At 45.0% G+C, this 14444-nt stretch overlaps 1 protein-coding gene across 1 annotated transcript in view; it reads right to left on the bottom strand.

Annotated features, from left to right (window-relative positions):
• Positions 1–1065: 1065 nt before the first annotated feature.
• ATP13A1 (ATPase 13A1) overlaps positions 1066–14444 on the bottom strand; it is a 70222-nt gene continuing 56843 nt past the window's right edge. Inside the window, exons 19-23 of the mRNA XM_088455122.1 lie at positions 13805–14001; positions 13568–13710; positions 12801–12912; positions 3001–3144; positions 1066–1449 (exon numbers count right to left, since the gene is read on the bottom strand). Coding sequence (XP_088311248.1) covers positions 1339–1449; positions 3001–3144; positions 12801–12912; positions 13568–13710; positions 13805–14001 — 707 coding nt within the window. The 3' untranslated portion in view covers positions 1066–1338. The remainder of the gene's footprint in view (positions 1450–3000; positions 3145–12800; positions 12913–13567; positions 13711–13804; positions 14002–14444) is intronic.

Here is a 14444-nt window from a genome sequence, read left to right as displayed (position 1 = left end):
TCTGTATTAAGCCGGAGGAGACGACCATAAGTGCCAAGAAGTCGTAAATACATTTGCTTATAGCTCAGGGCACACACAGACCGAAATCGCACTCCTACAGCTTTCACAGCACTCACTCTACATTAGCCCCGCTGTGTCTATACACAAACTGTGTGATGGTATAAGCTCAGGCTGCAGTCTCTCTACACTACTGTGTGATGGTATAAGCTCAGGCTACAGTCTCTCTACACTACTGTGTGATGGTATAGCTCAGGCTGCAGTCTCTCTACACTACTGTGTGATGGTATAGCTCAGGCTACAGTCTCTCTACACTACTGTGTGATGGTATAAGCTCAGGCTACAGTCTCTCTACACTACTGTGTGATGGTATAAGCTCAGGCTACAGTCTCTCTACACTACTGTGTGATGGTATAAGCTCAGGCTGCAGTCTCTCTACACTACTGTGTGATGGTATAAGCTCAGGCTACAGTCTCTCTACACTACTGTGTGATGGTATAGCTCAGGCTACAGTCTCTCTACACTACTGTGTGAAGGTATAAGCTCAGGCTACAGTCTCTCTACACTACTGTGTGATGGTATAGCTCAGGCTACAGTCTCTCTACACTACTGTGTGATGGTATAAGCTCAGGCTACAGTCTCTCTACACTACTGTGTGAAGGTATAAGCTCAGGCTACAGTCTCTCTACACTACTGTGTGATGGTATAGCTCAGGCTACAGTCTCTCTACACTACTGTGTGATGGTATAAGCTCAGGCTACAGTCTCTCTACACTACTGTGTGATGGTATAAGCTCAGGCTACAGTCTCTCTACACTACTGTGTGATGGTATAGCTCAGGCTACAGTCTCTCTACACTGAGGGAGACTCACTTCTTAGCTGATTGGAAAAATGACAAAAAAAAAACAAATCTCACTCCAAGTGTATGAGACATTGGCACTATACATTTATAATCAGCAGTTTATAATCCCTGCAAAATATATTAAAAAACATTTAATATTAAAAAATAAAAGTTTGGCATGAAAATGCTGCTGTATAATAGGACTGAATTTGGATTCAAGAGAGACAGTTGTAAAATTCACTAACGCTGTTTATTTAACAAATTGTTTGCGCTTTCCAAAAGCGAATTCCAGTAGAAAAAAATAGGAACAGTTTATCGTGTCCTAAACAAGTCATTCAAGTTTCAAGTGTTGAGTTAAATTCTCTTCATCTTGTCACTCTCTGTCCCATTTCCTTTACTCCACCTCGGGGGCCAAAGGTGCTCCTGGAAACGAAGACTGACCGCTGACCTTTAAGATGGGATTGGTATTTGTGAGCGTGCTTTAGTCTCGGAGGACTGGTTTCATAAAGGCACTTTCAGCTTACAGCTCCCCAAGAAATACTGGAGTATCCGGTCCACTACCCAGGCCAAGCAGAAGTCCAAACAGAGAACTTTGGCAATCACCAGCTTAAACTGTAGAGAAAAAGAATATGCCTGGTAAACCTATATTTCATCCATGTACAAAGTACTATAAATGCAAACTCTACAGGAACACACATCTATATGTGATACAATATATTAAGACAACTAAATATAAAAAAAGAAAGGGCATAACATATGCAATAACTCTTATTAAAATGAACATTTATTTGTAGAGCACCAGCAAATTCTGTTGCGTTTTAGGATTGGAAACAAAACATTACAAGCTCTGTATCCGGTTCAGTCAGCCAAGGTCTCTGTGAATAGGCTTCTCTCACACTCCACTGACTTTCACCTCTAATATTCTCACTGGTTATATGAAATATATTTTTAAGAAACACCACATGCCCATAGAACAGAACCCACATATGCTCCAAAATATCCTTCAGATTTCCCCACACTCCACTCTCCCCAGGATACCCCCTCACAATGCACTATCACCCCCAAACACCTTTCATACCACTCAATTGCCCTAAAAAAGTTCTCACTCACCCTTTAAATTCCAATTGTCCATAATATTCCAGGTAAAATGCATTTGCCACTTACTGGGAGTACCACTGACCACCACTGCTGATCAAATGGCTAATAACACACGTTATTTATTTTAAGATGGCTGATCGGAGAATAATATTCCAAACGTTACACTCCATAAATTCTTCACCCATGACCAAGATCCTATTTAATGAGCTGGGGCAGCAGGTCATACCTTGAGGGGCATAATGTAGAACATAAGAGCAGGGGCCGAAGGGATACAAAATAAAGAAGGACCAATGAGTAGTAAAACAAAAAGAAAAAAGAGCCGAGGGCCAGAGAACTAAGCACGGTGTGCCCCTCAGTCCATAGGCTGCTTCTGTTGCATGTCAATGACCTAAACAGTCACTTGTCTGTTAGGGGATATGTCTACTGTAGTGTAAAACTTGTTTCCAAGATACTGAGGGTGAGGGAGGGGGTGAAGGTAGCTCGGTAAGCAACCACTTATTCTTTGTGAAATTATTTGCTGGTTACCCATAGACATACTCCACACTGGTTGACCAGAGTAAAATAACTGTAGGGGTATCTCAGTATCATGTCACTGGCGCAGTTTATCAGTGATTAGGCTCCCTCTGATGAGGACCATTGTGCAAGCTTCCTACCTCAAGACTCTGTAGAGCCAGGGGATCAGAATGAGATGGGAACCTGTCAGTTGCTCTCCAGGCTCAAGAAATAAGAAATGCCAGTGTGGCAGCCAGAAGAGTTAGTTCCCTTCCTATAGTGAGAAGCCAAAAGCATGGAAACCTGGGCCAGGATACAGTGCAGTGCCTGGAGATGCTGGTAATTTCAATAAAGAGTGTGTGAATCCTGATGTCAGGACTGGTGAGGGATTATAGCTGCTACTGGACTGAGCAAGCAGGGGAGGCTACATAGAAGGAATCAGAGATTCGCATATTTTTGTGGCTGTGCATGGTCACCAAAAGTGGGGTACCAAAGAAGCAGGACTGATCAAATATACACAATGAGGCATATTTTGAAGTTAGAGTGCTGTAAAATCTGGTCTAATATGGTTACCTCCATAGGGATATCCACCAGGCCAAACTGCTCATTGAATTCTGGAGATGTGCCAGAGAGAAGACCCATGATGGCCATACCAGATAACACAATACTCCAGAGCAAAGGCTTGTTTTCTCGTAGGCTTTCCATGAATGGATGACCCTAAAAACAGACAAAAAAAAAAAATAACCGTTCACAACATGGCAATGCAGAAGTGTAACCTTTCTATCGTACCAGGAGGTAAAATAAATTAACACTCCAATAACAGGATTGTGGTACTTACCGGTAAATCCATTTCTCCGATTCTAGAGGGGACACTGGAGCACAAGACACTGGGGTATAGACTGTGGTAGAGTAGAGCCTAGCAATTTAAATAATCTAAAAGTATGACTGGCTCCTCCCACTCTATGCCCCATCATCCCCAGTTAAGAAACTAAAGGCAGAGAGGAGACTGAGAACAGACAGAAGAGGAAGAAGAATGAGAACTGTCCCAAGGGACAGCATAATACACTGCATGCTACACAGGCAGTCACACAAAAAAACATACAAACTGCAACAGAACTGGAGCAGAAAAAATTCCAACAGGAAAACTGAAAGCAGGTAAGCAGCTCTGGGCGGGCATCCAGTGTCCCCTGTGGAATCAGAGAAATGGATTTACTGGTAAGTACCAGAATCCTGTTTTCTCCTTCATCCACCAGGGTACATTGGAGCGAAAGACACTGGGGACGGTCCGATTTACATAGCCCCGCCGTAGAGGCCACATAAACACGTAGAAACTTTACCACATCCAGAGAGTGAGAAGCCCCAGAAGAATCCAACAATGCTGGGACCACAATCAGCTGATTGATGTGAAAAACCGACACCACCTTCGGCAAAAAGGAAGGGCAAGTACAAATTTCCACCCTGTAGTCAAAGAAAACAAGATAAAGGGAGCGATACGATAGCGCTCGGACACGTGCCTAGCCGCAAGCCAGTGCCAACAAAAGGACCAGTTTCCAGGTGAGAACTTCAAATCCACCTCGTCCAAGGGTTCAAAAGCTGCAGACTGAAGAAAAGAGGACGAGGTTGAGATCCCAGGAGGAAGTAGGCGGAACAAAAAAGGGAGGTTGGACTCGAAGAAGCACCTCCTGCAGAAAGGTTTGAACCTCCGGGAGAAAGGCCAAGCGACGCTGAAAGAATGCAGAGACCTGCACCTTCAGCAAGCCCAAACGAAGTCCTGCATCTATACCACTTTGATGGAAGAGAAGACAAGGTAAGTGAAAGGAAGATGTGGAGGAACCGCAATTCTTGCAGCAAGACTTCCAGATACTATGGTAATGAGCAGACGTAACCGGCTTACGAGCTCTGAGCATAGTAGGGATCACCGCTCGCGGAATACCATGAAGATCCTGACAACTGAGGAAATCTGTTGTACACCCCTGGTATGAAGATCGCGGAGATGGCCTTGACGTGTCTTTCTGCCCATTGTAGTATGCGGCTGGCCTCGTACATTGCCATGCGACTGCGAGGCCCCCCTGTCAGTTGATGTACGCCACTGTGTGGAGTTGTCGGGATTGCAGTCGGACTGGCAAGCACAGAAAGAGGGGAGCTGCCGCTAGCAGCAGGTTGTAAATCGCTCATAGTTCAAGAACTTTGATCGGCAAGAGGGACTACAAACGAGACCAATGCCCCTGGAATTTAATGTCCGGGATCACTGCTCCCCATCCGTGAAGACTGGAGTCTGTAGTCTGTAGGATCCAATTCCAAATGCCGAAACGAAGGCCCACCAGAAGGTGATCCGTCCGAAGCCACCAGATTAGAGAAATGCGGGCCTGCGGAGACAGTCTCACCAGACGATGCATCTACAGATGTGACCCGGACCATTGGGACAGAAAATCCAAATGGAATGGCCTGGAATGAATCTGCCGACCTGGATGGCCTCGAAGAATGCCACCATCTTTCCTAGCAGCCTGATTCACAAGTGCGCCGATACCCGTTTCGGCATGAGAACCAAACAAACCAAATCTTGAATGGCTAGCGCCTTGTCCAGGGGAAGGAATACTCATAGTAAAGCAGTGTCCAGAATCATCCTGAGGAACTGAAGCTGCTCAGACGCTACCAGTTGAGACTTCTGGAAATTGACAATCCAGCCGTGCTGTTTGAGAATCCGATGAGTCAGCACCAACTGGTGCGACAGACTCTCCGCCGACGAGGCATTGATGAGCAGGTCATCCAGGTAGGAGACAATGTTCACTTCCTGAGAGCAAAGATGAGCAATCATCACCGCCATTACCTTGGTGAAGACCCTGGGGGCCGAAGACAGGCCAAACAGCAAGGCCTGGAACTGGTAATGAGATTCCTTGACCGCAAACTGCTTGGTGTGGTTTCCAAATGGGGATGAGCAAATACACATCCTTGATATCCAGGGTTACCATGTACTACTCCACTTCTAACCTGCAATGACCGAGTGAAGGGATTCCATCTTGAATCTGTGAAAGTATAAGTAGAGATTCAAGGATTTTAGGTTCAAAAAAAAGGAAAAAATGTGAAGCGCTTACCCTGAATTTAGTTGATGAATCAATTTAAACATTTATTAAGGTCTCAATAATGTTAGTACAATTATATGTCAATTACATAAAAACACAAATATAAAAAGCATCAGTAAATAACACACTGTATGATGCAGCAGAAAAAAAACTGTATATAGAAGGTCTCTGAATATTGAAAAGGATTTAAATAAGTATTGCACTAAATCCAGTATATTGAAACAATGTACTCTCTCGCTTGTAACATACAGTATATTCATTTCTGCAGTAACACTGATACGATGTGTAGCTTATATGATATTATGAGCAGAAACCCTTCAATGAGGGAGTAAGCTGAATGTTCTTTTAGCTTTGGTAACAGTGTTCCTATATAGGAAAAAAAAGCAGCCAGTGAAAGTAGTCAACACTCCGTATTAGAGCAATCACTAAGGTATAGACTGTCCAAATGTTCTCCGGTACATAGAAAATATTTATGTCCACTTACGTAGCCACCTAGCCATCAGAAACCAGGAATCGTAACACCTGGAGAAACGCATCAAGGTTACAGGAACATCTAGGATTTTGCTTTGCACTTTACCGGGATTGTGTCTGTCAGTATACCTGCCTGCCACATTGGAAATCGTGCCTCCATCACGGTCCGCTCAGCTGTTCACCCCAGGACAGCAGTTATTGGCGGAACCCTCCTTGGAATTACATGAGGGCTAATAGCATCACTGGGAACTACAAAGGGTAGAGCCGTCGTCTTGAAACAGGAGTGCCAGGTGGCTACGTAAGTGACTGCTCACAGGACAAATATTTTCTATGTACCGGAGAACATTTGGACTTAAGTTGGGCATCCACTATACAATTTTCTGCTGATATCTGTCCAATCTGGCTGGTTGGAATGAAAACCTGGTAATGTATGGGAGCAAATGACAGTCGATCATATGGTTTTAAACACTGGGGAAAAAAAAGACAAAAAAAAAAAATTTTCAAATTGTTTAAATTTGTGTGTTTTAACCAATTTGTCTGAACAACCATTTTTGGCTATTTTCCAGTGTTTGTGAGCAAATGGACGATTGTCATTTGCTCCCAAACATTACCGGGTTTCATTCCAACCAGCCAGATTGGGACAGATATCTGACAGAAAATTGTATAGTGGATGCCCAGCTTTAGAGTCTATGAGGGGTATTCAATATGAAAGGTTAACTTCCCTGGCGAAGTTAACGTTTCATATCGGAGTTTTTTTCTGCGTAAAGGTATGGTGCGCGCTCCCGCTTATCCCCGTATTCAATAGCAAATTAACGAAAACGGAAAACTCCGAAGTTGGATTTGCGTAAAGTTACAAATTTTTCCTTAAAATAATTGTAAGACCCCCTAAAGTTGTAAAAACATGGGGGGAACACTATGGGTACCCCCATTTTAGCCTTTAATTGAAAGTTGGGGATTTAAATAGCAGCAGCAGGTGTTTTTTTCCCGACACTGAAGAAGTGATGCAGAAGAGCACTTAGGTTATTTTTTTCGTCCCATCAAATTTGGGGTACGTCAAAATGGGTACTAGCATATTTTGATGTCCCTAAAGTAAGTTTTTAAAAATTCTGCAAATGTGCACCTGCCGCTATAAATCTATTCTAGAAAACATCTGCTGCATACTTGCAGAATAGCCCTGAACCTATTTGCCTATTGTTTAACAATTTTTTCCCATTTTTATTTTTGCACCCCAATTTTTAAATTTATTTTTTGGTGTGTCCCTATTTTTTTTTTTTTACTTTTTTTGACACAGTTCTTTTTTAAATGTCAATCTCGGGGGTGCAGGCTATTTTTTTTAAGCCTGCACCCCTAAACCCCAATTCTGCACTTTTTTTCGACACCTATTCAATGGTGAAAAGTTATCACCGTTTTTTATCAAAGACTTTTCAAAACTGCGATAAGTCTTTGAAATTGAATACGGTGTAAAACTAAAACAAGTGATATTAACGCAAAAACGTTAAAAAGTGCGATATTAGCGCAAAAAACGATGTTATCGCACCCATATTGAATACCCCTATATAAGTCACTTAAAGTGACTGCTCTAATACAGAGTGTTGACTACTATTACACCAACAGTGGAACTTTCACTGGCTGCTTTTTTCCCTATATAGGAACACTGTTACCAAAGCTGAAAAGGACAATCAGCTTACTCCCTCATTGAAGGGTTTCTGGGCCTGATTCAGAGCTGGACGCTCTGAACGAGCGCCCGCTCTGAATCAGGGCGTTTATTTTATTTTTTTTAATGGTGCGGCCTCTTGGCCGCTCGCATAGCTGTGGGTTACCACCCACAGCTTAGGCGAGCGTCCATGATGATGGTCGCGATGGTCAAGACAATCGCAACCATTGGGCTTGCGACGAGACCCTTGCGGTAGGGTCTCGTTGCAGCAAGCCCAAGAGTGCTTTTGGCTCTATCAGAGCCAAAAGCACTCCCACTGACATCACTTGGGATGTCAGTGGGGCCGGCCCCAGACGGTAGGCGTTCCCATGGGAACGCCTCTGTCTGGGCAGACACGCCCCCGGCCCGCCCACCTAAGGTGGCGTGCTGTCACTCAATATCGACAGCACGCCCCCTTTGTAGCGAGACCCGGGGAGACGGCTTCTCCGTCGCTATCCGGGTCTCGCGCATGCGTACGACGGAGCCGGCTCCATCGTGCGCATGCGCACTGGCCCACCATCGACCTGCTAGCGAGCGAATAGCACTCGCCAGCGGGTCTGAATCAGGCCCCCTGCTCATAATATAATACAAGCTACACATCGTATCAGTGTTACTGCATATACTGTATGTTACAAGCGAGAGAGTACATTGTTTCAATATACCGGATTTAGTGCAATACTTATTTAAATCCTTTTCAATATTCAGAGACCTTCTATATACAGTTTTTTTCTGCTGCATCATACAGTGTGTTATTTACGGATGCTTTTTATATTTGTGTTTTTATGTAATTGACATAATTGTACTAACATTATTGAGACCTTAATAAATGTTTTAATTGATTCATCAACTAAATTCAGGGTAAGCGCTTCACAATTTTTCTATTTATGTGTATGTTTTTGTGGGGAGCAGACCTAACTGTTAGCAGCTACCTGATTAGTGGTCTGAAGTTGATACAGAGCGCACCATTACTCCTTGTATTTTAGGTTCAAGATGGGCCTGACTCGACACATCCGGCTTTGGAACTACAAACAGATTGGAGTAGAATCCTTGAGTCCTTCGGGGAGTCGGAACAGTAACCAGGACCTCGGAGTCCAGTAACCTGTCGATTGCCTGACGCAGAACTAGTTGTTTCAAGCATTGACTAGAAGACTCGTGGTGAAAAAACGAACTGGAAGAGGAAAAGCAAATTCTATTTTGTAACCCTGGGACACAAGATTCCGAACCCATGAGTCGGAACACGTGTGGAACCAAGCTTCTGTAAATCTCAGAAGGCGGGCACCCACCTTGAGATACCCCAGGTGGGACGGGAGTCAGTCATGTCACTGGTTTGTCTGCTAGCATGGGCCCGAAGGAACGTAAAGAAGGACCCTTAAAAGAACGAAGCAGAGTCGCTGTCGAGGAAGGTAAAAAGATACTCTTGCCGCCCGTGGCCCGAGAACTCCATTTATCTAGCTCCGGGCCAAACAGTATATCACCTGTAAACAGAACTCCTTCAACACCGTGCTTCGGCTCTGCGTCTGCTTGCCAAATTTGAAGCCACAGGGAATGACTAGCTGCCACCGCTGAAGCAGAGATTCTGGAGCCAACATGACCAATATCTCTAGAGGCCTCCCCCAGATTAACAGCAGATTCCTGAATATGTTCAGCAAGAGAGATAAGATCCGCTCATGGCGTATTGACCTCAGCTCGTCCGCCAATTGTTCAGCCCATTTTTCTACCGCCTTGTTAACCCAGAAAACAACCAAAGCCGGTCTAAGCAGGACACCAGGCAGCAGTATAAATGGACTTGAGAGTAGTTTCCAGTTTTCGCTCAAAGTGCTCCTTCAAGGCCGTAGTACCTGGAGTTAGAAGCGTAGTTTTCTTTGAGAAGTGAGAGACTGAGGAATCCACAAGCGGAGGATTTTTCCATTTACTTCTATTATCTACAGGAAAGGGATATGGAGGGATAAAATGGTGCGGAAGCTGAAACTTCCTATCTGGATGTTTCCAGGCTGCCGCCATCTGTTCATCTAACTGGAGGGAAACAGGGAAAATAACACTAGACTTGTATCTAACCAAACAAGGAGGAATCCAGCGATTCCTGTACCTCCAAATCTGACACGTGAAGGACCTCTCGAACCGCAAGGATAAGAGCCTCAACACCCTGAGAAGGGGTCTCGGGTTCCTGTGAGAAATCCTCCAGCGTCTCACCTTCCTCCTCCTGAAAGGAATTATACGTGTCAGATTCCTCCTCCGATTGAAGAACCGCCGGAAGGGCTCGCTTCCTTTGGGGCCGACTTACCATGGCCTCAGAGGATTTAGAAGAACCACCCATCATTTGGGCTAAACCACCCAGTGAAGGGGCTAATCCCTGAACCCAAGCTGGTTCATTAGCTACGGAAGACGAGTGAGAATTGCTGGGACCATCTCTGGAAGCTTCCCTGTCTCTCGGAGACGCAGCCAGTTAATTCCGCCATAACCCCTGCTAAGTTATGCACCCAGGAGGGCGGAACAGGCTGGCCCTGCCCAGCTACAGCAGAACCCTCTGACTCACACAGGGATGAGCCCCTTGAGAGAGCATGCACAAACTTCTTTTTCAGGTTTTTTCTGCTGCTTTAGCTGCCATAATAACACACACACAGACACACACACACACACACCAATAGGTAACCCACAGAACAGCCACTCAGAAAAACAGCTACAGGACAGTGGTTATAAGGAAGACAGAGGAGCATGTAAAACAATAATGCTCCCAACCCCTAAGGAACTCAAAAGCCCCTGATATGGCTATGGCTCACAATCTGCAGCAGTGACCTGTCTGCGAAATGGTGCTGCTCCGAGCGAGGACGCGCCAACCTGTGAAAGAGGCTGTACAGTGAGCGGCACATAGCTTTCCTAGTGAAACGCTATGGCCGCCGTAACTTAGCCCCGTCCCCACCAGCCGGGAACGGAGCCCAGCGCTGACAACAGCCTGGACTATACACCGGCTCTATTATACTCTAATGCCGCTGAGTGGCATACATTTCCCCTCTGCCTGCCCGCTAAGCCTGACATCCATCGCTCCTGCTACTCAGCAGTGGTTATACTTACGATTGGCTGCCGTGCTGGGGCTTACTGCTGTGGCCGGAGTGCTGGGTTGAGGGGGTGGTTAGGAACTTGGACACAAGCTGGTTTCAGCTGTGGCGGGACCTCACAGAGACAGGTGTCTCAAGGCAAAGGCCTACCTCTCAGGTCACCGGACACAGGCTGCAGTAGCTGTGGCGGTGCCCTTCCTGGCGGCTCCCACAAAGCAGGCAGACTGCAACAGTAAGCAGTCTGCCTGTCCTCAGTAAAAAAGGATTAATAAAATAAAATAAAAAAAAATAGTATACTAAAGGGCTGGAGACAGCCCCAATGTGCACCAGCTCTCTCAGGGACATTTCTAAAACTGGGGCTGATGGGGCATAGAAGGGGAGGAGCCAGTGACACTTTTAGATTTAAAGTGCTAGGCTCTACTCAACCACCGTCTACACCCCAGTGTCTTGAGCTCCAGTGTCCCCTGGTGGATGAAGGAGAAAAGAGATTACCAAACAGAGTGGTAGCTCTGAGAGGAGAAATGGGGTCTGTAGTGAGAGTGAGCTACTCTAATATGATAAACCAGATCTGTAGTGTGCGGTGTCCCAGGAGGGAGAGCACTGCTGTGGAGCTCAGTAAGTGCTGACTGCCTGTGAGTTCACCTTGCTTCCTGAGGATATGACCAAATCACAGGTTGATTATATTAGCCTGGAGGTGACAACAGAACTAGTACCAAGCCCTTACATTAACAATGGCCATGAAATCTAGAGATAAAAGATTCTGAGGTGTCAGTGCCTAAGAGGAGTGTTATGCCCCTTACTCTGTATCAGTGGCGTAACATGGTGGTGGTCAAGCGGGGCACGTGCCTTGGGCACCGTCAGACCCGGCCGAAGTCTGGAATAGTGCGGTCCGCGTCACTACACACTAAAACAAACACGCCACCGCCGATGTGTTTGTTTTAGCAATGCAGCCAATAAGAGAGTCAGACAAACTCTTATTGGCTGCTGCACCAGGGCACGGAGCCAGGCTGGAAATCAGTCATGAGCTCCGCATTCCAGCTCCTGCAGTGGGTGAAGGGAGATGACGTCTTTCCCATAGTGCCGAGCGGGATCGGAGGACCGTGACTCGGGTAAATAAATTATGTGTGTCTGTGTGTGTTTTATGTGTACAGGGCACTGCATAAGGTGTACTACTGAGAACACTAATTGAGGCACTGTGTAATGGGCATTACTGGGGATACTGTATATTGGGCATTACTGTGGACACTGTATAATGGGCACTGTATAAGGGGCACTAATGGTATCTTGGGCTCAGTTTTTCATCTTGCCCTGGGCTCCAAAGAACCTAGTTTTGCCACTGCTCTGTATTAAAATAAATTTAATGGTAAATGTAATCAGACTGACCCACATGCATATAAGAGGACCATCCTGCATTGGATAAAGGAGCTGGGTTACCCCAAGCCCTGTGTGTAAAAACTAGAGCTAGAAGTCATGCGCTGAGCCCAGCATCTTTTGTCAGCACTCTGCAAGCCACCCAGTAGTCCTGTTCCATAGTAAGTAGTCAGTAAGGATTCAGCCAGAGTATCCATCAAGAGATACTGCAGCAACTACACATTACCAAAATGTGTAAGCAGTTACAAATCGCAGTGCTGGAGCCTGGTGGCGAGATCGGTAATCCCTCAGATGAGCCTCATAGGCAACAAGAGGCTGGATTAGCCAGGCAGCTCCTGCAGCAGCAGTTAGAGAAGAATTGTTGCTGACCAAAAGCGAAACTTTAAAAAGGTGTAATGGAACAAGTGGTAAAGTAACCGGTCCTGTGGTGTCATCCCATGCACTTGGGAAGTACAATGCAACAAGCTTGCATACATATACTTGGTTTTATGTAATCATGAGGATAAAATGACTGGATGGAGAGGATAAAGGAAGTAAAAGTCAACTGCATAGGAAAGAACATTTAGTGCAACCTAGAGGACATAGGCTATAATAACGTTTCAGATTATTATTATTTATTATTATTATTTTAATAGACAAGCCTTTCCTCCTGATGTGCTCTACATGCAAGTGAGGGTTTAATATACTGTAGATGATCCAGCCTACCTTGTAGTTGATAGCAAATGTGGCCATCTGCATAGCCATAGACATTATGTACACTGTGCTATTCACCAAGCTTGGCTCAAACTCCTTATACAAGTCCACAAACTCTTCTTTCCTAGAAGAAAAAAAAAATGAAGCCATTGTGGATCACACAAATCACCTGCACCATTTACTAAATAAATCTCTCTGGCTGAAGGAATGAGAGGAAGAGATTTGGAGCCGCGGTGGAAGCTGCGTCCCACTTCCTCCAACATTCATTCAGGGCGGCATTTAAGGACCACAGGAAAGGATGGGTGAGCGCAAAACAGTTTCCACCTTCCGTATGTTATATTATAATGTGACCATCTATTTCTCTCTTCTTGCAATACATACTCAGGGAAAGAACTCTTCTGTTATTCCCTTCCTGCTAACTGTAATGTAAACAAGCTGGTAGGAGTTACTCTATTATATGTATTGTCCTAAGCCTTTACCTTTTCTATCAGTTTGTATATCTGTTAGAGTATATATAACCATCACTCATATTTTCTAACATCCCAGCTACCACATTCTCTATTTCATTTCACACACACAGCGCAAGGAATGTGACTGCTTCTGACGAATGCCCTCTACACTATCATACAGTCAGTACGATAGCTCCACTGCCCCATCCCCCCTATAGGATAGTGAGAAAAAATGTATTAGATTTTATGATACAAGTGAGTGAGATCTGTCATCCAGGGTCAGTCAGTAGGGTTACCACCACATGCCCTTAACAGATTACTGCATCTTACCTGGTGTCAGTTCTTTGTAACGCCCCTTGGTATAAATAAATGAGGCTGCAGAAGTGGACAAGGAACTGTAAGAGTACAGTCAGGATCGTGTACAGGTTAAAGATGTTGGGCAAAGGTCGCTCCCAGGAGAGGTACTTCAGGGGCTGAAAAGGGAAAGTCAGTAATCAAAACGAAAGAGTGAAAACAGTGGTGAAAAATGAGAACAGAACAAACAGACAGGAAAAAAAGAAAATGCACCTTGGATCGGGAGATGAAGAGAAAGCAGCCAGCCAGAAGGAGGCCCTGTAGTGTTGCCTGAAAATCACTGAATTTCACTCCCTCAAGATACAGGACGCTCTGCCCGTAGGCCAAGATCAGGGCATTTAGCGCAAGTATTTTAAACATTTGCAGCGTTGTTACCAGAGTACAGCGTCCTTGTTTGATGACATGGCAGACTGCATGGAGGGAAAGAAACAAAGTTAATGTGGTAAGCCAGAAAACACACATAGAGGGGTATTCAATATGAAACTTAAACCTCGTTGTCGAAGTTTACGCTGCATATCGGAGCTTTTACCTGCAAAAAAGTATCGCGCGCGCCCCCGCTTATCCCCGTATTCAATATGAAAGCTACGAAAATGGAAGCCGACGATGTAGGATCGGCGAAAAAAAACAAATTTTCCTGGAATAAGTTGTAGGACCCCCCTAAAGCTGTAAAAACATGGGAGATCACTATGGGTACCCCTGTTTTAGCTTGCAAATGAAAGTAGGGGTTTTAAATAGCGGCTGTAGGTGTTTTTTTCCCAACATTGAAGAAGTGCTGCAGAAGTGCACTTAGGTTATTTTTTTCGTTTTTTTAAGTGGTCCCATCAAATTTGGGGTACATGAAAATGGGTACTAA

This window comes from Taudactylus pleione, unplaced genomic scaffold (assembly GCF_031769625.1).
Source record: "Taudactylus pleione unplaced genomic scaffold, aTauple2 ptg000644l, whole genome shotgun sequence".
NCBI classification, from domain to species: Eukaryota; Metazoa; Chordata; class Amphibia; order Anura; family Myobatrachidae; genus Taudactylus; species Taudactylus pleione.
This window is presented reverse-complemented; position numbering and strand designations above follow the sequence as displayed.